The sequence below is a fragment of the Prionailurus viverrinus genome, chromosome B2, assembly GCF_022837055.1.
Source record: "Prionailurus viverrinus isolate Anna chromosome B2, UM_Priviv_1.0, whole genome shotgun sequence".
NCBI classification, from domain to species: domain Eukaryota; kingdom Metazoa; phylum Chordata; class Mammalia; order Carnivora; family Felidae; genus Prionailurus; species Prionailurus viverrinus.
In genome coordinates this window covers 22,955,253-22,983,149 of record NC_062565.1, presented here as the reverse complement: position 1 = coordinate 22,983,149, position 27,897 = coordinate 22,955,253, and the positions used below count along the sequence as shown (strand labels likewise).

Sequence of the window (27,897 nt, the reverse complement as noted above, 5' to 3'; positions counted from 1 at the left end):
TCCATTACACACACACACACACACTCCACATCTTCTTTATCCATTCATCTATCAATGGACACTTGAGCTGCTTCCACAGATTGTCTATTATAAATAATGCTGCAATAAACATAGGGGTGCATGTATCCTTTTGAATTAGTGTTCTTGTATTCTTTGGGTAAATACCCTGTAATGCGATTACTAGACTGTAGGGTACTTTTATTTTTAACTTTTTGAGAAACTTCCATACTGTTTTCTACAGTGGTACACCACTGTGTTTTGCATTCCTACCAAAAGTGCATGTCGGTTCTTTTTTCTCTACATCCTTGGCAACACTTGTTTGTTGTGTTTTTGATTTTAGCCATTCCGACAAGTGTAAGGTGATGCCTCATTGTAGTTTTGATTTGCATTTCCCTGATGATGAGTGATGTTGAGCATCTTTTAACGTGTCTGTTGGCCATCTGTATGTCATTTTTGGAGAAATGTCTGTTCATGTCTTCTGCCCATTTTTGAATTGGATTGTTTGTTTTTTGGATGTTGAGTTGTATCAGTTCTTTGTATATTTTGGGTACTAACCCTTTATCATTTTTCATTTGCAATTATCTTCTCCCATTCAGTAGACTGTCTTTTACTTTTGTTGATTGTTTCCTTTACTGTGCAGAAGCTTTTTATTTTGCTGTAGTCCCAATAGTTTATTTTTGCTTCTATTTTCCTTGCCTCAGGAGATATCTAGAAAGATAATGCTATGGCTTCTGTCAGAGAAATTACTGCGTGTGCTGTCTTCTGGGTTTTTTATATTTTCAGGTCTCACATTTAGGTCTTTCATTCATTTTGAGATTATTTTTGTGTCTAATATAAGGAAGTGGTCCATTTTCATTCTTCTGCACGTAACTCTCCAGTTTTCCCAGCACCATTTGTTGAAGAGACAGTCTGTTTCTCATTGCATATTCTTGCCAGCTTTGTTGAAGATGAATTGACCACACAATCATGGATTTGTTTCTGGGTTTTCTATCCTGTTCTATTGATTTTTGTGTATATTTTTGTGCCAGTGCCATACTGTTTTGATTACTACAGCTTTGTAGTATAAGTTGAAATCTGGAATTGTGATACTTCCATCTCTGTTTTTCTTCTTCAAGATTGTTTTGGCTATTCTAAAATCTAAAATAATTTAAGTATGTAATGCCCACGCTGCTCAAGTGTTTGCTTACCACTCTGTGGGTGCTTGTGCTTTATTTGTGTGGAGGAAAATACTGGTGGGACCATGGAAAGAATACTAGGTGATAAGTAAAGGGGAATAGAAGGCCTGGTCTCTGCAGGGAAGGTGTCTTTGGGCCTCAGTTTTCACATCTGTTAAATGCCATACTGGGTCTATCTCATCTTTAAGTTCCCCCTGACTTTAAAATTTTAAGTTTCTCTTCAATATAAATACTTGCTTAACGAGCCACATGAGAGAACCATCTTTTCTAATGTTGGAAAGGCTGTGGAAGAATGAAGCCCAAGGTAGAACTGGAAACCAGGCTTCTAGAACTCTTTGCAACTGTGTATTTTTTTTTTAATTTTTTTTTTTATTTTTGGGACAGAGAGAGACAGAGCATGAACGGGGGAGGGGCAGAGAGAGAGGGAGACACAGAATCGGAAACAGGCTCCAGGCTCTGAGCCATCAGCCCAGAGCCTGACGCGGGGCTCGAACTCACGGACCGCGAGATCGTGACCTGGCTGAAGTCGGACGCTTAACCGACTGCGCCACCCAGGCGCCCCAACAACTGTGTATTTTTTGAAGTGAATTCTTATAACAGTAGTCACAGACATATATTTTAGTCTAAGTGAATAGTATTTCCAAATCTTAATATGGCAACATCTCCATCATCTCTAGAGCTTAATATTCTACCCATGTCATTCTTTTGGTGCACAGCCACGTCTGGGAATTAAAAGCCTTATAGGAATAAAAAACTTGCCACTTCAGTCTTCTTGCACTAACACCAGGCACTTTATGCTTTAGGACTGTACCCAGTCTTATGGATACATAGCATTTAATTCTAATTAGCTTAATTGTTTTGCTTCCCTGATAGTTTACAACAGAGTGAAAGCCTCAAACTCTGAGAGCCATCGCAGAGCTATTAGTACTATTATAATTGTGGTAGAGGTTCTGCTGGCCAACTGAAATTGAAAGAGGCAAAAAAGAAACACTAAAAAAACTGCAGAAATAGCAATAGCTTTTCCTAAAGGGTGACCGTTGTCATTGAGAAAAGTTTAAATTTTGTTTATAGCCTTTGTTAAATAGTATAGTAATATTTCAAAGTGTTTCTCTACCAGTGGTTCTCCAAGTTTTGCTGAGATAGAATCATCCAGAAGCCTTGTTAAGTTACAGACTGCTGGCCCTGCTCCAGTGTCTCTATTTCTTGGGTCTGGGGTAGGGCCTGAGAATCTACTACTCACAGTTTCTTTTTTCTTTTTCTTTTTCTAATGTTTATTTTTGAGAGAGAGGGAGGGAGGGAGAGAGCGTGTGGGAGAGGGGGATGGGTAGAGAGAGAGGGAGACACAGAATCTGAAGCAGGGTACAGGCTCTGAGCTGTCAGCACAGAGCCTGACGTGGGGCTTGAGCTCACGGACTGCAAGATCATGACCTGAGCCAAAGTCGGCCGCTTAACCCACTGAGCCACCTGGGTGCCCCTCACAGTTTCTTTTTTGATGTTGATGTTGCTGTTCCTGGGACCATACTTTGAGAACCACTGTCTTATGCAAAAGCATTTTAAATATTGTTTAAAATAATAATACTTGGAAAAATTAAATTATGTGTAAAGCTCATACTTTACTATATAATTATTTCTAAAAATATCTTCATTTTGTATCATACCTCCTGTAGCCCCCTCCTTGTGTGGGAATTGAGAGCTTAAAAAATCATGGGATTTTTTTTTTCTTCCCTCTGTGCTGTTCTCTTAATGAGAGTGTGTTGTCATTTCCAAGCAGAGAAACTCCAAATATTTGTGATTTTCTGTTTTTGAATTTATTTGTTTCTACTTTCATTCTTCCTTATTCCTAATTTTATTTGGTTATCTTTTTACTATTAGAACCCCAAACTTACTTTTATATTTTTTATATCATTAGTATGTTTCATGCTATTTTCTCTGAGCACATGTCATAAAATTCTGTTTCTCTCTGTCTCTGTCTCTCTTTGTCTCTGTTTCTGTCTCTCTCTCACACACACACACGTGCGCGCGCGCACACACACACACACACACACATGCACACAGAAAAATGCAAGATGTTCTAACACTTTGGTACAAAAGTAAGCCTCCCTGCCCCCCATCTCCCAGCCAGCTAGGTTCACTTCCGTGGAGGCATCTGTTATTGTCAATATCTTGACATTCATGCAGTCCTTATTATTCCTGGATTATTCATGGATTCTGTATTTGTGAATTTGCTTAGTTGCTAACATTTGTTTGTAACCTCAAAATCAATACTTGTAGAGTTTTCATGGTCATTTGAGGATACGTAAAGAGCATCAAAACTTTGATTCACCCACGTTTCCATCTGAGGTCCAATAACACAATGCTCTACCTTCTTGTTTCAGCTCTTTCTATAAATGTGTGTACTTTTTGCCAGCCATTTAGTGCCATGTTTTTCACATTTTTGTGTTGTTGATGATTTTGCTGTTTATAATGGCCCCCAAGAGTAGTGCTCAAGTGCTGTCTTGTGCTCCCAAGCTCAAGAAGGCTGTGATATGCCTTATTGAGAAAATACCTGTGTTAGATAGCTTCATTCAGGCCCTGAGTTATAGCGCCGTTGGTTGTGAATTCGACTTTAGTGAATCTACAGTATATATTAAGTAGAGTATCTTTTAACAGAAACACACATAAAACAAGGTTATGTATTGATTAGCTGACAAAAATGTGAACAGAAGCTCACAGGAAACTAACTCTCTATTTCCCCTAGGAGCAGTGGTTCAGTATTCACTAATCTAGTGTTCTTAGAGATGTTATAGATCATAACTACCGTGAATAATGAGAATGGACTGTGTGTATATTATTTTCATCATTTTTGTTTCATATATACTTTGCAATTTCAATGAACTGATTTCATGCACTAGCTAATCCTTTAGAAGTTACATAGTGTACAGAGAAATGCAGAACTTTTTTTACAGGGGATTTTATTTATTTTATTTTATTTTTGAGAGAGAGAGAGAGAGAGAGAGAGAGCGAGCAAGTGGGGGAGGGGCAGAGATACAGGCAGAATCTGAAGCACATTCCAGGCTCTGAGCTGTCAGCACAGAGCCCAATGCGAGGCTCAAACCCATGAACCTTGAGATCATGACCTGAGCCAAAGTTGGCTGCTTAACTGACTAAGCCACCTAGGCACTGCTAGTTTTTATTTATTTTGAGAGAGAGAGTGCACACATGTGCATGCACAAGCAGGGGTGGGGCAGAGAGAGAGGGAGAGAAGAGAGAATCCCAAGCAGGCTCTGTGCTGTCAGTGCAGAGCCTGGCAAGGCTCGATCTCCTGAACTGTGAGATCATGACCTGAGCCAAAATAAGAGTCTGATGCTTAACTGACTGAGCCACCCAGTGCCCCTTTACAGGGGAATTTTAACAGAGAGCATAATATGATGTGGACTGATTGAGGCTGATGGAACCTTCATAAGTGGGCCTAAATTTCACTGTTCTGCCCTCCTGTCACTATATTCAGAATATGGTTTAGTGTGCACATAACAACCTTCTCTGAAGCAAGAATTAAAGAATGTTGTTTGATTTCCATGTTTTCAAATGGCTTTCTAAATGACCTTCACTACTGTACTTTGCTTGTCATCACTTTATAATTACATGTGCTGTGGGGAGAGGGGTGGTCCCGTGGAAATGTCACCGTGAGTTCATGAATAGTGTCTTTTCTCAGCAGAACAGTAATACAGAAAGATATAACATGGATATTCTTAGTGGAGTTCACTCCTTTTGGCTTGGGAAAACATTCCTTTTACGGACAAAAACATTGTCCCTGTCCTCCAGTAGCTTAAGCTCTAACAGATGGATTTGCAGCTGCCGGGTGAGCTCAGTGAGTGTCTTATGTGCACGTGGGGAAGAGAGAAGAGAGGGCACAGCTGTGTTTGAGGAAAGTAGGAAGGATAAGACATAGTTTAACAGAGATAAAACATCTCTGCAATTACAAAACATTTCAAAGGGAAGGTGTGTTTTCATTTGAAAAGAAAACTGAACAGGAGCTTATCAGGACTGTCCTTTGGAAAAAGTGAGGACAGCAGGTATTTATCAGAAGAGGGCTGATAATGGCAGTGGCAGGACAGACCAGGATCTGGCAAGAGTCAGAAGGCCTGGGCTTGATTCCTGATGCTCTATTCAGGGCTTTCAGTTCTCAGTTGACTTTGGACAAATCCGTTTATGTTTTTTGTTGTGTTGTTGTGAGAACTGAATGAAAAAAATAATATAAAGAAGAAAGGAAACACTTTTGAGAGGAGGTGATTTTATTTTACCATTTGTTGGTAGACACATATTTCAGGCTGATAGCATCTACTTAATAATTGTGGAACTGAGGACTGGCCAAGCCTTTGTGTGCTGTGATTTATTCCTTCCACCACTACAGCCCAGACTCCAGGATTTTATATGCAGCAACTTTATTTGGAGAATCTTAGCTAAAATCAATTTATTTAGAATATTTAGGAGAAAATAATTTTTAACCTGGAGGCTATTTTTCTATGTAACAGTAATATTTCTAGTTGCCTAAAATAGGTTTTAATAGGCAGTTTATTGAATTGATTTAAAACAAGTTTTAATTTTATTTGCCATAGCCATTCTGCTTGCTAAATTATTTCTGGGTGAAAACTTTATTCTTTTTCATTAGCTGAGTACTTTTTTAAAATTTTAAGCCTGTTATGTACATGTACTTTAGTAAGATTATTATACAGTTATCTTACATGTGGAATTTAGTGGATAATTATTCTGTCACTCTGCAAATGTGGATGGAGAACCACAGTATAGGCCTGTCATTAGAAACAAAATAAGTGATAACTAGTAGTTGATTCACGTTAAGAGTAACTAGCAGTTTTGGTATTTCATTCATACTAGTGGATACTGGTGACATGATCTTAATTTTAACTGATGATACTTTTCTTAACTGAAAAATAGTGCAAGAGTGATTGGGAATCTCTCTCCAGTTCCAAATATGGAACTGCATAAGTATCTTTAAGATTCTTACTAACCAATCTTCAAATTCATTTTGCAGCGTCTTTGGTCTGCAGTCATTCCCTTGTGCATTTGTTTAATTACAGACTTTAACCTTTTGACTTAGGGCAACAGAACTGATTTCTCTTGGAACCAAGTGCAGTATTTTTCCATTTGTTTTTATGTCCATCACTAGATAACTTTTCTCTGGAGTACCCTTCTATTCTTGAACAATTAAGAAACTTCCCGTGTGACAGAACATTTTCAAAACTTTCATTCTTGAAAATATGGCATTTATTAGCAAAGAATGATATTGGTAGTCATTTCTCAACTGAATTTATAGTGATGAAAAGACACTTCTTCTGAATGGGAGCATTGTATATTCAGATAATGAGTATTTTAAAATTGCTTTTCCAGCTCCTTTCTTCCCCCTTAAGACTTCATTTTAATAAAAGGCATTGTCTACACAAAAGGTAACTCTTACCAAAGAAGACTGAACTGCCAGGGGATTTCTCAGGCTCTCTGATCCGTGTGCTCTGGCACCATTTCTCATCAGGCTTGCCCTCTATGAGCAGCTGCCAAGTTTTCTTGCATAATTGTCTTGACAAATGGTATACTCGTTAATATTGCAACTGGACCTTTGCCAATCTGTGGAAGCCATGTGCCCCAGGCGTCAAGTCTGGTGCCAATTTCTTGCTGGTGGCTTTAAGCCATGCCTTAAATATGTTGTTGAAACCAATGATGGATAAATAAATAGTCACTTAAGGTAAGAAGTACTTTCATTTATCCATGCAAGAAGAGAGCATTTTTGAAAGGGAAGGGACTGCTGGTGTTTCCGAGCTGTAGACCCTCTTGTGTGCTGGCACTACAGCTTCCTGCCTTGCAGGCTTCCCTTTTGTCACTTACATGCTCCAGAATCAATCAGAAAAACATATCTCGGTGAATCCTTAGAGAAAAGAGTTTATTCACTTTATTCTCTTCAGTGCTGTTAAAGTGCCCCAGGTAGAAAAGCCAGGTTGTTGCTATTGGTGCCTACAGTAATTTCCAGGAATTAAGCACAGCGATGCTCTGCAAAAGGATAATTGTGTCTAAATGGACAAAAGTCAAGGAAAGAATATGGGATGCTCTCGGTACAACTGTGTGTTAAAAGGTTTCTCCTAGGCATTTCATGTTATTGCAAATCAATGATTTCAAAAACACAGTGTCTGTTTGAGCCTGTATTGGTTGTTTTCTAGTGGGAGAGATATACATGTCCACAGATAGTTACTACTAGATGCATTTGGCATTCAAAGTGTGAATATTTATATTTTAAACATCCAGGTTATTTATATTGACTTCAACTCAACCAGCAGGAGATAAATTTTTGTGGTACCCTGTTATTTCCAGAATTTGCAAAAACCATATCTTCTGATCTTCTGCACAGCCAAGCTGGACTCTTGGTAATTTTATTCTTTGTGTATTGAACAGAACCACTCCCAGAATAACTTTCCTACTTATTCTCCAAGGTACAGCTATCTAGATAATGTGTGGTCTTGTCTCTGATGACTGACTTCATTTGCATATGGTCCTTTTCATGATAGTCTCAGTCTCAGGAGGAAAAACTCTGGCTATGGTGACCAGGACCTGGGTGTATGTAGTTTAATTTGTAAGACCTTTGTCCTATTTGACCAAATTTCAACTGTGTGTTCTTGGCTTCTCTAACAATTTTGAAGGGGGGGGGCATTCACATAACGTTTATTAGAGCATACTATTATAATTGTTCTATTTTATTGTTATTAATCTTCTACTGGGTCTCACAAGTTAAATTTTATCACAGGTATGCATAGCAAAAAAGGATTTATAGGGTTCATTACTGTCTTTAGTTTTAGGCCTCCACTGGGCGGGGGTCTTGGGAGCATATTCCCCATGAATAAGGGGGGATGAGTATACATGCATTTTAGTTAGAAATTATTATTTACATAAGACAGCAGAGCTAACCAGAGAAGTATTTTCTGAACAGTTTATTACTCCTTTGAATCAGCAGTACAAACTGACTAATGATAAGCTGGACTGGAAGAAAAAAGGAATTTTGTTGTTCCTAGATAACTGGTTTACACAGCCTTACTTTTCAATTTATTGTGAAAAGTAATGTTTTTGACGTCTACCTAACCCAACAATGTGACATCTTTAACGGACACATTTAATAGAGCCTGGTGACCAAAGAATTTTATGCCCCTGATAACTCTAAAAGTAAAAACTGCCAGTTATTTTAGCAGCAAAAGATGGGTTTATTCGAGGATAAAAGAGAATTGCAATCCCAGGACAAATGAACTGAGGCAAAACCTCAGGCAAGTCTGGGGAACAAATGAGAGGCAAGCTTTTTCAAGGAGAAAATGAGTAAGTTGGGAAGGCAGTTATGAACTAAAAGTTCCTTGGAGTAAACTCAGAGTTCCAAGTGTGGTGGCTTCTCATCGGCTGAGCTGTTACCTGGGGATGAGGAAAGCATCTCTTCCTTCAGCTTCCTTCCATGTGTAAGGTCAAGTCCCAGTAAGGTCAAGTCAGGCTTTTCTTGTTGGGTCTGCAATTGATATTGATAAAGAGTGGAAGGGCATAGAGCTTCCCATCCTGAGACTTCCCGATTTTAAGTGAGGTTTCCTGTTAGTAAACATGTTAAAAAAATAAAGGTAATCTGCATGCTTGCTGTAGTTAATAGATTCCTTGGGTTTTACAACTTTCAGTACAAGAACTCAACCTTAAAAATGCTATTGATGCAGTTGCTAGTGCTTGAAATGAGGTTGATCAATCAACACAACAAATGCTTGGTCCTGACTTGGGAGTACAATGAGGTTTGAAATTAAACCTGCAAAGGAGACATTGAAGGAAACCATGGCACTAATGAAAAGATTATGTCACACTCTCTTCTTATGCCAGAAGTTGATCATCCAGACTATTAAATTGAACAGATGCTAAATTTGATAATGTTGTGCCTCTTGTACATTCCTTGAATGATGAGGAAATTGCTGGAATTCAGGCCAGCATGAGGAGAGTAGTGCTGATGACGGTGACATTATGAATGCAGATGTGCTAATGAGATTTAAATTAAGAAATACATACTTGGTTTAGTCCATGTTCCTAGCATATAGCTCCTAAAACCCTTGTAATTTCTTTCTTTTTAAAAAAAAAATTTATTTTTGAGAGTGTGCAAGTGCACGCAAGTTGGGGAGAGGCAGAGAGAAAGGGGTACAGAAGATCTGAAGCCTGAAGCAGGCTCTGTGCTGATAGCAGAGAGCCCAATATGGGGCTTGAACCCACGAAATACAAGATCATGACCTGAGCTGAAGTCGGAAGCTCAACCAACTGAGCCTACCCAGGTGCCCCAGCCCTTGTAATTTCTAATTGTAATTGTAACCCATTTTTTGTTATAATATTTAGTTTGGTTCCCACTACCAGAAAAAGCTCCAGGGACATAAAGGTAAAATGGGTGTCTTTTGTTACTCATATAACACACCCTTCCTAGCACAGCTGAGTTTATATTAATGAAGTGGCTTTTGGCAAGCCCCTAGGTTACCTGAGGATGGGGGATGATTGCCAAGAGAACCAACAAGACCTTTGAGGAGGGGCAGAGGGGCTGGAAATTGAGCCCAGCCACCATGACAACTGATTTAATCAGTCAGATCTATGTAATGAATCCTCCATAAAACCCCAGAAGGATGCGGTGAGAGAGCTTCAGGGTTGCTGGTCATGTGGATGGTGGTGTGCCCAGAGAGTATGGAAGCTCCATCCTCCTTCCCACAAACTTTGCCCTATGTGTCTCTTCTATCTGGATGTTCCTGAGTTACATCTTTTTATAATAAGCCAGTAATATAGTATGTAAACTATTCTCCTGAGTTCCACTCTAGTAAATTGATAAAACCTGAGGAGGGGGAACCTCTGACTTATAGCTGGTCATCATCTGGACTAGTGATTGGCATCTAAAGTGGGGCAAGGGGGCAGTCTTGTGGGACTGAGTTCTTAACCTGCGCTGTCTAATGCTATCTCCAGGTAGATAATGTCAGAATTCAGTAAATTGTAGGGCACCCAACTGGTATCTGCAGAGAACTGGAGGCGTGCTTGGTGGTGTTGAAAAACACACATCACAGCAGATGTAAAACCCCATAACTGCTGTAGTGAAAAATGTGTCATGAGTTAATTCTTGGCCCTTGAACAGTGAGTGTGCAGTAATAACAGTAAACAAGGGGGAACTGAATTGAGGAGAGCCTGCTAGGCCAGAAACCCATGATAAAGAGATAGACTGGAACAAGCCTTCTTAACTTCCATGTATCAGGGCTGGCCCATCATTAGATGGCCAGATTGAGGCTAATGATTACCATGATGGTAGTAATACTGCCATACTTTTCTGAGATTCTCTGGCAGTCCCATACAATGAGTTGCATATAAAGCATAGGTAGTAGCTTCGTTTGAACTAAGTTTTAGTGAGAATTTTCCTTTAGAAATAAATATTTGTTTAACCAAAATACAATGTAACATTTTAGCTTTAACATGCATTAAAGACTTCATTAATGGGTATAATTGAAAATCATTTATTTGGTATAGGATCTGGCATTAATTTCCTAGAAAATCTGAATATCTTAGGGAAATAACGTTGAGTGATTGGCATGGTGATTGTGACAGTTGATTTATAGCTAGGGAGAGGAAATTGGAAAGGCACAGAAGTTTATACATGCCAAGTATTCTACCTGCATTGTTCTAAAAAAAATAACTGCTTACTGGGTCATTGAACACAATTAATTAAACTATTTATGGCCATGTTACATTTATACTGGTGGCATTTATTCTTGATGTAGTTTTAAGTGGGTTTAGTATAGACAATTAAGATGGCTAGAGCTCAACTCAACAGCTATTTTAAAACAACTTCTTATAATCATAATTCAATATTTCATAATAAAGAAGTTTAATTAAAATTTTAGTATCTGTTTAGAAAGTTTAGAAATATAAAAGTACAAAACAGAAAATAAGGACTGGGGATTATAACTATTAAATCTTGCTTAGTTCCTAAATATAATATGTGTATATTTATAGGTATAGATATATATTTACATAGTTAAGATCATATCATACATACAATTTTATATCCTATTTATCACTTTATAAGTATATGGTTGTATCATTAAAACTCTTTGAAACCATTATACTTTATGAGTGCGTAATATTTTATTGTATGGTTCTATAATTTACTTAATCACTCCCTTGTTGGGGGATGTTTATGTTGTTTCTAATATTTTTGTATTATAAATCATGCTATAATGAAACTTCTTTGTGTTTAACTTCTGTCTTCATTTACATTATTTCCTTGTGATAAATTCCTAGAAAGGTAATTACCCTGTCAAAGGGTATGAACAGTTTTAAATCTCTTGGGAGTACTGAATTCCCTTCTAGAAAGGTTGCACCAATAACACTCTCACTAATAATAGAGCTGCCTTTTTAGAGACTTTTTTTTTTTTTTTTTGGTATTCATACTACTCAGCAGGAGCATAAACATACTCTTGCTTTGCCCTTTTATGAGTAAAAGTTAACGGAAGTTGGCCATTTCCCCACCATTATTTTAGTGGGGTAAAATGTATAAACTGTGTTGACTGAGCCACGCTTCATATTTCTTGGTAGAAACTGGAAGTTAATGGAATGTGCCTGATCTCTTTTTTTTTCTTTTTTTTTTGGTATGGTTATGACCATATGTGGGTCATGTTTGCTAAGTGTGCTTTGAAGAAATTACCAGTCAGGCAGACTCAATGCGCTGCCTGGTTTCATTTACATACAAGACCTAGAGAGAAATTGAAAGGACTGACTGTTTAAATCGTTACAAAATTCATTCATTCTAACAACAAACATTTGCTTGATGTTTTGCTAGTTCTAGTCACTTGTGCTAGATATATAGTGGTAAAGACAGTTTACAGCGTTCTCATGTGGCCTATTGAACAACCAAAAGCATCCAAGTATAATTTGTGACCATGTAACAAGATGCCTCAGATACCTTTTTATTTTTATATATTTATTAGATTCACGTAATTTACTTTTTTAAATAAAAATTGTGTATATTTAAGGTATATAATATAATTTTTTGATACACATATATGAAATGGTTTCTACAATCCAACTAATTCACAATCATTTCCTTACATAGTTACCATTTTTCTATGTTCAATGAGAGTATCTTAAATCTGCTCTCTGTGAATTTCCAGTATTCAATACAGTATTATAAACTATAGTTGATGTCATGCTGCATCTTTGTACCTTTTGACCGACATCTTTTCATTTCCCCCTCCACCTCACCCCTACCTTTCTACTCTTTATGCTTCTGTGTACTTGCTTTTTTAGATTCTACATTATAGGTGAGATCTTAACTAGACTTAAGTTGAAGTAGAAGGAACATTTACCTGGGAATTAGGCCACTACGTTCTCACCTCTGACTGACTCATTGGCTGCACATCCTTGGGGATATAGCTAATCTTTGACTTGATATCTACAAAATATGACTGTTGGACTTCATGATCTCTGTGATCCTTTCTAGTTTTCTAATTTTTTAAATTCTTCTGAAGATTGAATAGCTCTCCCTATTTATAAGCTGAAATCCATATACTATTTTGGAAGCTAGTTTATATACTAAAAGCACAATCTTGGAAATCAGTTTTGATCGTTTTGGTTATAGAATTCTCATTTTTCTTATATGGGGGTCTAGATCTGCCCTAATATACCTACTAGTCACATGTGGCCAATTTCAATTAAAATTAAGTAAAATAAAATTAAAAATGAAATCCCTCAGTTGCACTGGCCACATCTCAAATATTCAATAACCAGATGTGGCTGGTGTCTAGCATATTTGACAGTGTGGATATGGGACAGTCCTGTCATTGCAGAAAGTTCTGTTGGATGGCATGGGCCATTGGATTTTGGTCAGAATAAGCTCTGTCTTGTAAATAACAACACCATTTGTCAAAAAGGGCTGGAAAAAAGTGATCCAGTGTCTGTTTAAGGTGTACTGCTTATGGTATGCTAGGACTTCTTTTTTTCCCTCATTCTGTTCCAGTGTCAATTTTTTAAGAAGGATTTTCTGTCCAAGTTGGAACATGGAACTAACTACATTGCTTTTGACACTTGCAGAAGATGAACTTTAGCCTCACTTCCCTTAAGGATTTTACAGTGTTGAAAGTCTTAAATGTCACTATATAATTTTTCTTTAAAAATAATTGTTTGGGGGCACCTGGGTGGCTCAGTTGGTTGAGCACCTGAGTCTTGATTTCAGTTTGGGTCATGATCTCACAGTTTGTGAGTTCCAGCCCTGCACTGCACTGATAGCACAGAGCCTACTTGGGATTCTCTGTCTCCCCCTCTCTCTGCCCCTCCCCTTCTCTCTCTCTCTCTCTCTCTCTCAAAGTAAATAAATAAACATTTAAAAAAATTGTTTTTACCGGAGTTTCAGTTTGGGATGATAAAAACAGTCCAGGAATAGATGGTGGTGATGTTGCACAACATTGTCAATGTACTAAATGCCACGGAACTGTACACTTAAATTTTATGTGTATTTTAAGTGCAGAGAAAACAATTTGCTCTGATTACAAGGAAAATGAGTGTCAGGGTAGCATCAAAATAAAGCTCAATATTTTGTCTTTCTGCTTTAGGAGGAAGAGTAGAGGGTTTAATTCTGTTAAATGTGTCCCAGACTGGGTTTCCTAGGAAGCAAACTCTGAGGTGAAGTTTAGCATGCAGGACACTTATTAATTATGTGGTATTGCTCTTGGCAGCAACACCTATGGGGGACTGAGAAGAAGCTGGATTGGGCGGAGGGAGAAGTTGACCTTCCGCACAGTCCCAACGAAAATCTCAGCCACCTGCATGGGGTCCTGTCATCCAGCCTTTCCTGAAACAAACCACCCACCATAATGGATGCAGACTGCTCCTGGAAGGTTGTATGACCCTGGGCAAGGCAGTTTTCTTGAGGTGAGGCTATCTTTAAAAAAGGCTGAAACCTGAGGGGCATCTGGGTGGATGAATCCTTCTCTCTTGAGGGTGGATTTGGGTAGTGCAGCACAGTTACTCATGGTAGTAATGACATCAAGTCAGAAGTTTGTTTTCTAATAATCCACAGTTTTAGACTATGTAAATAGAGGACCAGAAAGTAAGAGAAGAAGGACTCTTGTGGTGTTAGGTAATTTCTACAACTATCAATACCCAAGAATAAAGAAAAGGCAGGTTCCAGTCAGATTTTTCATTTATTTTCTGGTTTGAGTTTATTATTTGTCATTATTTATTTTTTTCTTATAAACACAAAGTTATGTAGTAGCTATAAGTAAATGTCATTTAGAGTACCATAATATTTTTTTTTATGTCCTGTGATCTGTAATTAGTCAAAGTAGCTTAAAATACTGTATGTTTGCAGAACTTGGAATGACCAAAGAAGGAAGGAAAGTATGATGGAATGAATTAGTCCATCCTGTACACTGGAAGAGATGACCCCTTATCTTCATTGTTCCCATCATCAACAAACAACAGCAGTGAGCACTTTTTATAGGGCTCTGAGGCACTCACTCTAAAGCCAGCAGAGTGATTTTGCCTTCTGATGTTTATGGGAAAATGTATCAAAAGAAAGTCAGTATGAACTTACCTGAATAGCCTTTTAAAAAGAGTTTTGGCCCATTGCAGACATCGCAAAATGTCCTTGTAAGTAATAAAGTAATAAATGTCCTTGTAAGTAAAATGTCATTGCATTTTTTAGTAGTAGTGACTACCTATAGCATATTTTTTTCAAGTCATGGTAGAGTGAGAAGTACACAGAGTTCCTTATGTAGTTAATGTATGACATTTTTATATTTATTTTATTGCACTAAAACTTTTACCACTGACTAAAGAAACTATTATTTATACCTTTGTTTTTGTTCCTCTTTTGTCTCCGTCTTATTTTTCTTCTTCAGTGGCTTAGAGTATATTGGAAAGGTCATGGGATTCTAAAGTTAGAAGACAAGGATTCGAGGCCCCTATTTTCTACTTTTATCCATGGGAATTGAGTTATGTCACTTATGAACTGGTATTTCTTTTTCTGTGAATTGTGATGAATAATTATGTGTACTGCAGGAGGTCTTATTGGGATCAATAATAATAAAATGCATGTGAAACTATTTTATAAAATGTAAACATTCTTGTTATTGCATATTTTTTCAAAAGCGATACTGCCTTCTTGATAAGGAGCTGTGCTGTATTCCTATAGGATATTCCTGTAGGATATTCTGACTTACAATGATTGGTTGATCGAAAAGTAGGCCTAACATTCAGTTAAGAAAGCTCTGGGGACCCAAGAGATTGGAGTGAAATGGGTTAAAATTAAGGGTGTGCCAGGAAGATAGGTTATCTGGTACTAAGTAATATTCAGATCAATATCCACCAGCCTCCGGAATCCTTGGTTGGTGACTTTCTTGGATTTGTACAGAATGTATATTAAATATTTATTTATTTATGAAAAATCAGTAATCTTTGGGTCTGTCTAGAAAATATTCTACTGATTGCTCTCTGCTGTTAGGTTGTTCCTGGATGACAGGTCACGAATTAACAGGTATTTCTTTTTGGCTGACTCCTGACTTCCTAGTAACCACATCAATCATCCTTGTTTCTCTAGTATTTTCCTACACATTCTGGGCTTATACTTTCTCTAAATCAGTTTCCTTTTACTTTTTCAAATTTTTCATGTTTCTCCTAATTTTTATTTTCTACAAATAACTCTTAAATGGATTCCCCTTAATTTCATGCACAGTGCCCTCCTCTGACCCTGTTTTCTAATATTTATAACTTTTCACTCTAAATTACAGCATTTGTCTTTGAAAAAAAATCACATTTATTTGGTGAATTTGAGATCATACACAGTATTTTTATTTATAAATCTACAGCTTTCCTTGAGAGATTAGGACCATCTATTAAAAGTTCCTTCAGCTTCCCTTCCTTGAGTCTCAAAAGTTTTAAATATTTTCATTTATTCTCTCACTGGTATCCTCCTTCATTTTTACATCTTCTGTTCATTTCTTAACCCATTATTGTCATAGACTCTCGGTCTAAATTTCTGTCTTGTCTAGCAAGACAGTGGGACGTAGGATGAAAAGTGAGATATGGCTAATGTCCGGGAAAAGACAAGAGCCCTGAATAAGGGTCCTCGCCCTGTTTTTATTAGGATCAGAAGGCTTACAAACATGGAGATGGATGTGCACAAAGAGACAATGAATCTGTGAATATTACCTTGTGGATGTGAGGGAAAGGGGGTCTTGAAGATATCTGGGGTTAGGGGTTTGGTTTAATACAAAGCAAAATCCTAGTGCTGGGCAGTTGGGTGGAAGGTTGTTTACAACAGACATGAGGCAACACTTCTGTTTATCTTAGCTAGCCTAGGGGATGAGTCAGGGGAAATAGTCTCAGAGTTAACAAAGCACCTTTCTTTTTGTTGATCATCTCCACTCTGGGCTGTTAACACCTGCAGTGCAGTGGTCTGTAGCCCAATTTACCTATTTACCTAACTTGGTCCTTTCCTCCTGTGAAAGCAGCTTTTTGCTATAGTACTAAATTGGGGGTGCTTCCACCCTGAATATCTAATCTTGTTTATTTCATATACCTATGTATTGGGCACCTTTGTATCCTTATTTCTGGGCCTTTGCCCCTCCCTTTCTATTCTGGGGGCTCTGTACCTCCTCTCTATTCTGGGATGCCTTTGCACCTCCCTATTCTTGGTTGCCTTGTCTTGTTTGCCCAAACGTGGGTGTGAGCATCCTATGGCTTTGTATTTCTTTATGCCTTGCTAACCCATTGGTGTAAGCCTGGGGGATTCTTAAGTTTATCCCCCACCCATTATAATCTGATTTCTGGCCTCACTCAGCCATTGAAATATTGAAATTGCCCTGTTGATGATCATCTTGTCAAATAATTCTTTACTTTGCTCCTTGCCTAACCTCTTTGTTATGCTTTATCCTTTGACCAGTTTTCTTTCCATCCTTTTCTGTTTTTCTTCTTTTACTTCTTCCCTACTCTTTTATCCAGTATCAGGGGTAGTGCTAGAGTCTGGGTATACAAAGATTTACATGAGAGAGAGAGAGTTAGTTAGTTCTACTCTCAAGAACCACATAGTCTAACAAGAAGACAAATAGTAATAATATAGCATGCTAAGGATTGCACATTCAGTAGCATTAAGGTTCAGAAAACACCTTGGTTTCCATCTAAAACTTCATTGTGCTTAGCTTCTGTGATACTGTACTCTTTGGTTCTCTTCTGGCTTATTCTTTATATACCCTTCCCTTGGAAATATGATAATTTCTAAGAGTTCAGTCTTTTGCCGATTTTTATTTTTGTTCTCACTTGCCCATGGATTCTCATATACTCTTATGATGTTACCTCTTACCTCTATGCACATAACTTTCAAGGTCTACATTTCTAGCACTAATCTCTCACTTCATTTTCAAACCCATACTACAGACTGATTCCTAGAAATTACTAACATGACTGTCTTAACCCATTCTTAACTTCAACCTATCCAAAGCTATTTCCTTCTCCAACCACAAATACACATATGAAAATCACTTGAACAGACAAACAAAATTCATCCTGTGTTTCTTCAGTGAATAACTTTATTGTTTTCTCTGTTATCTGGTCTCTAGAGTCTCCAACTCTTGATTCAACTCATCTCTTACATATTGGGCATTGGGTTAAGTATATTATGAACAAGATCTAGTTTAATTCTTTTACTATGAGGTTGGTATTGTTTTCTAAATTTTTATACATGAGAAACTTGAGAGTCTGAAAGATCAGGCGGTGTGTCTGAGGATAATACGCAGTGCCTGACTGGCCAACTTAGGGTCACACCCACGTGGGTGTCTCTGCAAAGTGTGGTCTTTTGCCCATTGTATTGTATTGACTTCTCATGGTTGGTCTCACGGTCTCTTCTCTACCAATGTTAGCACATTTAACATCCACATTTGTACTTTTGTTACTTTTTGTGGCTCTATAATCTGCATGTATTTGTGACTAGGAAGAGATTCTTAATAGTGTGGAAGAACTTTTCAGTGAATTAAGCTAAAACAGAGGTCAGCAGACTTTTCTGTAAAGAACAAGATAGTAAGTATTTTAGGTCTTTGCCGCTAAAGACCTAGTCTCTGGCAGCTATTCAGCTCTGCCTTCAGAGTAGAGAAGCCACCACAGAAAAACTATAAATGAATGGGCATTGCTGCAGTCCAAGAAAGCTATTTACAAAAACAGAACATGGGCAGGTTTGGTCCTATGGTTCTAGGTTAAATAGTATTTCACTTCCACTATCTAAACTAATGGGTTTTATTTGATGTATTAATTTATTCATTCCTGTATTCATTTGTGCACTTAAAATGCAATTATGTGTAATCATGTTCACATAAGAAAGAAGTTAAGAGAGGTAATTAAAGATGTGTAATTTGAATTTAACAGTCTGGGTCTATTGATTGAGAAGTACTTGAGTTGCTCAGAGTTCTGAATTTTGTTCTTGGGAAGATGTAAGAGTTTCTGCAAGTTGCATGATCTGTTTAAACCTTAGTTTCTTTGTAAAGTGGTAGGAATAGTACTTACCTCACAGTGTTGTTGAAAGCATGAGATAAAAGACCCGCCATATCAATAGAAGTCTGACTGCCATTGGTGGTATTTTCCCATGGCTCCTGTGTTTTCCACATGAACTTTTTTTTTTTTAATGTTTATTTGTTTTGACACACACATACACACCCACAGCCACAGCCACACACGAGTGAGGGAGGATAGAGAGAGAGGAAGGGCAAGCATCCCAAGCAGGTGTTCTTAGCACAGAGCTCCAGGCTGGGCTCTATCTCAAGAACCATGAGATCATGACCTGAGGCAAAATCAGGAGTCCAGTGCTTAACCAACTGAGTCACCAGGTGCCCCTTGAACTCTTACAGGAAATTTGACAGAGACAAAAGGAAAGGAATCTTGCTGGATGGAACTGGGAATGTTATCATAATCATTATTCTCTGTCTGTAAGAGATGATAATAGAAGAAAAAAACCCAAGTAATTGTTTTGGGTGGGGAGAATACACAGTGGGGAACATAATGCCAGGGCTGAGCAGATTAGATAAAAAGCCTGGAAAAGAAGACAAGATAATTAAACTTTCCTAAGTAAGGTAGAGGTGGGGTGAGGAGAACAAAGAAGGGGCATGAGGATAGGGCACAGATGTGGGAACAGAACCTAGAAGTGCATGTGTGAAGGGCTGGGAATTGAGAAGGAAAAGACAGTCAGCAACCCTTGATTAACTGCACCAATAGCACCTTCTCCAGAAGAATTCTGAACTTTGTGTAACAGCATATGCCTTTGGAGGGAAGAAATGCTTTCTCATGTCTTGCCAAGGGTGCTGAGCTAGGTAGCTAATAACCTAACAGCCTGAGTATGTGCCAAGATGTATAAGGTGGCACATGCATATTTAAAATTCCTATCTCTTGCATTGACAAGCCCCTGAACACTGTAGATAGGAAGACAGATTCCCCCTGAAGCTCACCCAAAAACACTTTTAGAAACAACTGACAAAATAGTGCCGTATTTGAATAAATCCAGAGAGTTCCCGGGTATCTTGTGTCATGACAGTAGTCTCTGGCAAAGGTATAATGCACAGGCTTCTAATAAGCAATCACACACACCCACAATAAGTTAACTTGTAGCTAGATATTTTCAATTGCACTTTTGAACCAGTTATGCTCTGCTGCCTGGGTACATGCCCAGTATGCTTTTGATGGTCACGTGGAACAATAGAATTCCCTTCTAATGCAGCTTACTATGACGAACGTGTGTACTTTCTTAGTATGATTATAGGGCCATTAAAGTAAAATAATCACTTGGTTGTGTGCTTTAAAGTAGCTCAATAGATAAAAACAATTCTAAAAGTTTGAAATTGATTTCGGTGATTTAATTCATAGTAAACTGTTTTCTTTTTTTTTTTTTTTAATTTTTTTTTCAATGTTTTTTATTTATTTTGGGGACAGAGAGAGACAAAGCATGAACGGGGGAGGGTCAGAGAGAGAGGGAGACACAGAATCGGAAACAGGCTCCAGGCTCCGAGCCATCAGCCCAGAGCCCAACGCGGGGCTCGAACTCACGGACCGCGAGATCGTGACCTGGCTGAAGTCGGATGCTTAACCGACTGCGCCACCCAGGCGCCCCCATAGTAAACTTTTTTATGAACCTAGGGAAATGACATCTAAAGATTTTCATTACTGAGATCCCCGAGTCAGTTTAAAATTTGCTTCTATGACCATACATTAGTGGCCCAGACTCTTCCTCTGTTGTCTTAACTCTTCAGTGCCCTAAAGTTCAGTCAGCTATATCTGGGTCTTTGTCACCTTTTTGTTTGTTTGTTTGTTTGTTTGTTTTGAGAGAGAGAGCACTTGTGCACATGCACGTGTGCAAGCGGGGGAGGGGCAGAGAGAGAGAGGGAGAGAGAGCATCTCAGGCTCCATGCTCTTAGTGCACAACTCATGAACTGTGAGATCATGACTTGAGCCGACATCAAGAGTCAGCCACTTAGCCATCTTAGCCACCTCATCTTTGACGTTGAATGACCTGTGCCAGGTGACTTCTGAAGTGACTTTCCACTGTGAAATTTGATGATGCTTGTCTTAAATTAATTAATTTGGTCTCTTCTTAGATTAAATTCTAGGCATTTTTTTTGTTTTTTAAAGATTTAGTCAGTACTTTGTTATCTGACTGCTCTGTATCCCTAGCCATGTAAGTGTAGCCCTTCTCCTGGTTTATTGTGGGTGTATAGTAGAAACTTGCTCTTTCGCAAAGCAAAAATACAATGGTAGGATGCTGCAGTGGTATGACACACATTTAAATGACACGACCAAATGTGAGTACAGAAAAGATTTACATTTATAAAAATAACTTCAGCTGTCCATTGGTATAGTCTATCACTTTGTATAATATTTCCTGAAGTTGTTTGTTTTTGTTATTATAAAAGTGAAAACTAAAATAACCACCACCTGAAGTGGTGTATTTTATTTGAAACATCAAAAAAATTTTAATGTGATAACAATTTTGTAACATTACGTAACAACATTTTGTAATATATGGGATAATCCAGAAGTCATGTCTGTCACAGGTAAGCAGAACTTGGTAGTTAGGAGGATAAACAGAAATGTGCAGGATGGCTGTTTCAGATATCATCTGTTTGTTCTGCTGTATGTAATCATGTGTTTCCTTTAATTAATGAGACTTTGGTAGGGTCAGCCAAGCCCTCCCTGTCTTTTAGATGATCCCTCTAAACTTTTTGGTTCTTGAATAGTCCAAATACAAGGAAATTGTCACATTTAAAGTTTTATTCAACATAAGGGATTCAGGACATGACATGATGTGATAAAGGAAGATTTCTTCAAACTCAAGGGCAAGGGAAGGACAACTTGAGAGTAGGTGTCTAAAAGTGACGTCCAAGGTTCTTTTGACTTAGAGCGGTGACTATTAAGCCTCTGGCAGCAGATTTCCTTAATTTGATCTGTGTGGAGGAGGTCGTGGGGAGACAGATGTCAGGACAGTGAGGGGTTGGGAGGAGACACAAAGGACATGTTTACTTTTTACAGTGTGAAGCCTGACCTGTGCTTTGCACGTGTGCTCTTTCCAGACTCTGTGAAATAAGTTTCTACAATGATTTGTTCGACACTCAGGAGAGTTGGCCACGTGCATATCTACCTGGTGAGGAAGGCCAGCGGTGTCTCCAAAGGCCATCATCAACAGACTGTGGGCTCAAGACCTGCTGCTTCAGAGTTTGCTGCCCGAGGAGCTTCGGGCAACGTGCTGGAGCTGCTGGGCAAATCCTACCCTCAGGACAACTACAGCAACCTCTCCCGGAAAGTTCTCTCCAGGGTTGGCAGGAATCTGCACAATCAGCAGCATCACCCTCTTTGGCTGATCAAGGAGAGGGTGAAGGAACACTTCTACCAGCAGTATGTGGGCCGCTTTGGGACTCCGCTGTTCTCAGTTTATGACGACCTTTCTCCAGTGGTCACCACCTGGCAGAACTTTGACAGCCTGCTCATCCCAGCCGACCACCCCAGCCGGAAGAAGGGAGACAACTATTACGTGAATGGGACTCACATGCTGCGAGCTCACACGTCCGCACACCAGTGGGACCTGCTGCATGCTGGGCTGGATGCCTTCCTGGTGGTGGGTGATGTCTACCGGCGCGACCAGATAGACTCCCAGCACTATCCAGTGTTCCACCAGCTGGAGGGCGTCCGACTCTTCTCGAAGCATGAGGTGAGTCTTGAGACATTTCTTATCCTTGACAGAAGGCCTGGATGTTCTTGTTGAAGTCCCTAAAGTTTATCTCCATGAAACCACTTGTCCTTGATCTCATTTTGCATTTGTGTATTATACATCCTTGATGATTTCCTTTGTACAGGCCAAGCCTCAATATTTTTGATTGATTTGTTGTGTTGGTACCTACAGAAATTAGTGGGCTTTTGTTTTTGCCTGTCTGACCTTATTCTTTCAATATTGACCTGCTTTTTTCAGAGTTTCTTCATATGAATGAATAGTCAGTGGTTCAAATCTATCCTCAATCCAAAAGGAGGAACATACAGTGCTGAAATCTGTGGTCAGATTATTCCAGTTCTCAGTTCGTAAGAGTTAATTATGTGTTCATGCTATTAGAGGTTAATGAATTTCTTATGCAGTATAGGGGACTGGCAATTTATTGGCTGAGATTGGAAACTTGTCTTACCCCAAGCTCTTCCCTTACCCTTCCCTGCTTTACATTTGTAGGTGCATTACATTTTTTTCTTTGTGAGGTGTCTTAGTTGTTGCTGTTCCTGAAGTGTATGTGTGGATGCTTAGCGCTTTTTGATTGGGAAATCTGATATTCTAGTTATTCTTAAAAGCACCCAGCACCTTGCATTTGTTAGTTGATACCATAATATATTGATTTCCTAATTGTTTTTTGGCAAATTATGAAAATCCCTAAAAGCTTGAGTCTGTTTCCTAAAAACCTGCATTAGCACTAGTCTTTCATTCATTTATTTTTAAGTCTCTATTTTTTTTAAGTTTATTTATTTTGAGAGAGAGAGAGAGAGTATGAGCAGGGGAGGGGCAGAGAGAGAATCCCAAGCAGGCTCTGTGCTGTCAGTGCGGAGCCCAGTGCAGGGCTTGAATTCACGAGCCAGGAGTTCCTGACCTGATTTGAAACCAAGAGTCGGACGCTTAACCAGTTGAGCCACCCAGGTGCCCCTCTCTGTTTTTTATGTAAGAAACAAATGGAATTAAATGAAGCACAGCAAGTATTTTACTTTTCTCCTTTAGCACTTCTTCCAAATGTGTTCATTGAAATAGGAGGGATGATTATCATCACAAAACTCCCTGCTGTGAACATAAGCTAAATGGGTTGTTGGACATGGAAAGGAATAGTATATGATCCCTAGGCTAATAAGTGACCATTGTTTTCTTGTATTAAATGAGTCATGTCATACAAGACAACTGTTTGCCTCAGGATGTGCTGTTTTCCTGTGAGTTTGTGATAATACAGCAGTAGGTTAGCTTTACACAAAAAGGCCACCCAAACTTGATTGCAGAGCTGCTTAAATGAGCACTCTTACTGGTCGGAATAGCTGTCTATTTTCTAAGTCAGACTTAGTACTATTAATAAGGATATGGGTTTATTGGGCAATGAAAAGGGAGTTAACAAAGACAGGTGAAAGTGGAGGAAATAAGACCAAGTGATAGAATGTCACCTACAGTTAATGTCCTGGAGGAGACGTATGCTAGTAATATGATGTCCAGGTCACAGCAGCGGGCAGGTGCTCAGCCCAGCTTACCTCATTAAAACACCGAGAAAGGAAAGCGCTCACTAATTTGTAAGCCTGAATGCCTTGAAAGTGGCAGGGAAAGCTTCGAGACTTACACTAGCATTTTAATGGAGGAAAAATCCTTGGAAGGTGGAAAATAGGAAGAGGGGTAGGAAACTGATCTTCATCTTGTTTTCTTATTTGGGGTCCAGTCCAATTTAGTGGGTAGCAAACATGACTAATCTGGACTGATAATGTTACTGTATTTTCTGCTGTATAGTTTACAAAATTATACATAATACCTACACATATAAAACTAATGATATAGTTTGATAAGAGTTCCTGTTTATTGTTTCGTTCACTCCTCTTGAAAACTTCATGAGATCAATTGTTTACATTTGAACCATGAGGAATCTGAAGTCCCCAAACGTTGCCCCAGGTTACCCACCCAGTTGGTGGTAGGGCTAAAACTTGAACTCAGGTATTTGTAGTTCATTGCCCATTCTTCTGTATTCTGTTGCTTTTCAGGGGGCTGCTTTGTAAGTGGAACCTGTTTATGACCCAAGTAAAATGTTAGTTTCAAGAATGGTGTTGGGGAGAGAGAGGGTTTTTTTTGTTTTTGTTTTTGTTTTTTAATTCTTGGCCTCAACTAAAGTGTTGGTACTAAGTCTGACCTAATCTTAACCCTCAAAAAAAAGTTTTTTCCTTCTTTTAGTTTATTCCCCTAGGAATAGGACTTTTAAGTAACTTTAATCATGTTACTTATGTAATATGTAATTAACAATTATATTATTATCTTTTAATAATACAGAAGTCCGGTTTTTAACAATCTTTGTAATTATTATTTTAATCACTATAAGGTATATGTCAACAAGAAGAAAAGTAAATACAGAGGTATGGGTAAAAGAAATAATGATAAGCCTAGAAATGGCTGAATTATGACTCTCTCTCTGTCTATATATACACACACACACACACACACACACACACACACACACACACACACACACACACATATATATATATTTTAACTATCAATTGTTAAGAAAACCCTTTTTATTTAGAAAAAAGGTTAAACATATCAGTACTCACAAATCTAAGTGGGTTAAATTTACCAATTGAAGACATACATTATCAGGGGTGCCTGGGTGGCTCAGTTAGTTAAGTGTCCGACTTTGGCTCAGGTCATGATCTTGCAGTTCAGGAGTTCAAGCCCCACACCGAGCTCTTTGCTTACAGCTTGGAGCCTTGGAGCCTGCTTTGGATTCTCTGTCTCTCTCTCTCTCTGTCTCTCTCTCTCTCTCTCTCTTTACCCCTTCCCCACTTGCTCTCTGTCTGTCTGTCTGTCTCTCTCAAAAATAAACAGAAAAAAAAAGACATACATTATCATAATGGATGTTTTTCAATTAGAGAGGTCCAAAACAAAACGATACTGGAGGCTGAAAATAAAGGGCAGGAAAAAGATATATCAAAAAATACTTACCAAAAGAAAGCTGGTATAGCAATATTAATATTAGACAAAATAGAATTTATGGGAACAATGATAAGTATGAATAAAGAATACATCAACCATGATGCTTTATGAGTCAGAAATTTTAATGTGTCCAACATCATAGCCGTAATACATAAACCAAAACTGAAGAAATAAAAGTTAAATTTGATAAATTTATAACCATAGTAGAATTTAAATGACTTGAATCAAAAATCAATGGATTAAGAAGACAAAATGAGTAAATATGCAGACAACCTGAAAACATGATTAACAGGCTTGATTTATGTTTATGTTTAAAATTTTGTAACTAAACTAAAATCCTGTAACTATACACACACACCGATTCTATCCCCAGAGTCAAAGGCATACAGTGTGGGCTAACAATAACTTGTCCATAGACTAGCAGACAGCTGAAGTCTAAACAATTGTGAAAGAATCAATAACATAGAACTATGCTTGACTGCAATGTAGTTTAGGTAGAAAGCAGGAAGAAAAGAAAATAAAAGAAAAGAAAATAACGTTTCACATCCTCAGACGTTTAAAAATTCACAGCTATAGTATTCATGGGTTAAAGAGACATATTACAGTAAATTACAAATCACTTATCACTAACCAGCAATGAAAACACTCTCTTTAGACTGCTCAGATGTGGGGGAAAATAGTGACTTTATTTTGTAGAAACATAAAACAAAATGGGTTGGATATAGCTAAAAAGGTACTTGTAGTACATTTAATTTAAAATATACTTAGGAAAAATTATTTTTTAAGTTTCTTTGAAAAAAATTGTTTTTTAATGTGGGGCGTCTGGGTGGCTCAGGCGGTTGGGTGTCCACCTTTGGCTCGGGTCATGATCTGAGTCTGTGAGTTCGAGCCCTGCGTCAGGCTCTGTGCTGACAGCTCGGAGCCTGGAGCCTGCTTCGGATTCTGTGTCTCCCTCTCTCTGACCCTCCCCTGCTCATGCTCTGTCTCTCTCTGTTTCAAAAATAAATAAACATTAAAAAAATTAAAAAACATTTTTTTAATGTTTATTTATTCTTTTTTTTTTTTTTTTCTTTTTTTAACGTTTATTTATTTTTGGGACAGAGAGAGACAGAGCATGAACGGGGGAGGGGCAGAAAGAGAGGGAGACACAGAATCGGAAACAGGCTCCAGGCTCTGAGCCATCAGCCCGGAGCCTGACGCGGGGCTCGAACTCACAGAGTGCGAGATCGTGACCTGGCTGAAGTCGGACGCTTAACCGACTGCGCCACCCAGGCGCCCCAATGTTTATTTATTCTTGAGGGAGAGAGAGACAGAGCATGAGCAGGGGAGGGGCAGAATCTGAAGCAGGCTCCAGGCTCTGAGCTGTCAGCACAGAGCCCGATGCGGGGTTGAACTCACAAACCGTGTGATCGTGACCCAAGGCGAAGTTGGACCCTTAACCCACTGAGCCACCCAGGTGCCCCAGGAAAAATTTTAAACCCTGAAAAATATCTATCAACTAAGTTCAGTTTAAGATGCTAAAGCAAACAGCATTGTTTTTAAAAAATGGAAGATAGGCGGGTTGAATCATTTTTAATAGTCCCAAATCTTACAAAACAGCAACTGGAATAGCAAAGCCCATCTCCAACACAGCTGGGTGACAAGTTCTCCCTCAGATCTTCACAAATGCTGGGAACTCACAACTGACGGCTGGATGATCTGCATTGTGTCAGCAACTGAGGCCATGGAGGGAACCAGTGGTGGCTCAGGAGATCTGAGTCCTCAGAGAACAAACTTTGGAGAACCAAATTTACTAGCAGGCCTTTGACATTTAGTACTAGTTAATAACATTGTTCACCAATGACCACCAACATCCCAAAAAGAAGGGTCAGGGCCAGCCTTTTGGGTCTCCTGATGAAAGAATACAATGCCAACTCTAAAGTCTTGCCAAAAAATTTGGACCTGAATCTGATCAAATCTCTAGATCCAGCTCCAAATTTATAGAAAGTACAGAGTACAGAGAAACATGTTAAACAACACCATGGAGAATTAATAAGCAAAATCCAGCCTGTGGGAAATGTGACAGCAATGCTACTCAAGATGTTACCTGCATAATGAATAAATAGAAGAATCAATAGGAAGACCTTAGAAATGTTTAAGGAGCAGTGTTTAGAAATGTTTTAGCCATCATATTCAATTTGTTGAATAGCATATATTAAATTGCTTCTGGTGTTCTTAGATGATCTTGGCGAGTTGCACGTGTTCAGAGTGTTTAGTAGTTGTGCACAGTGGGACCGGGTCTTAGTATAAGACCGACTGGAAATCTAAAACCATCCTTTCAACACAGATAGTTTGAGAAGCCTGCTCTACAGGATAAATGATTCAGTTTTGTCAAATAAATGGCAAGAACATTAAAGATGAGAAGAAAGATCAAGTAATCACAATGTGTAGATCCTATCAAGAGAAAACATCTTTAAGGGAAGAAATCATTTGAGACCA

General features: G+C 38.5%; 1 protein-coding gene across 16 annotated transcripts in view; it reads left to right on the top strand.

The window, feature by feature from the left end:
* FARS2 (phenylalanyl-tRNA synthetase 2, mitochondrial) overlaps positions 1 to 27,897 on the top strand; it is a 537,420-nt gene that overhangs the window by 114,042 nt on the left and 395,481 nt on the right. For 12 of the 16 annotated variants that reach the window (XM_047858237.1, XM_047858233.1, XM_047858234.1 and 9 more), the window contains 2 exons: positions 13,919 to 14,114; positions 21,788 to 22,422. In XM_047858237.1, coding sequence (XP_047714193.1) covers positions 21,811 to 22,422 — 612 coding nt within the window. In that variant the 5' untranslated portion in view covers positions 13,919 to 14,114; positions 21,788 to 21,810. The remainder of the gene's footprint in view (positions 1 to 13,918; positions 14,115 to 21,787; positions 22,423 to 27,897) is intronic. The other 4 variants (XM_047858223.1, XM_047858230.1, XM_047858229.1 and 1 more) reach the window with 1 other exon arrangement.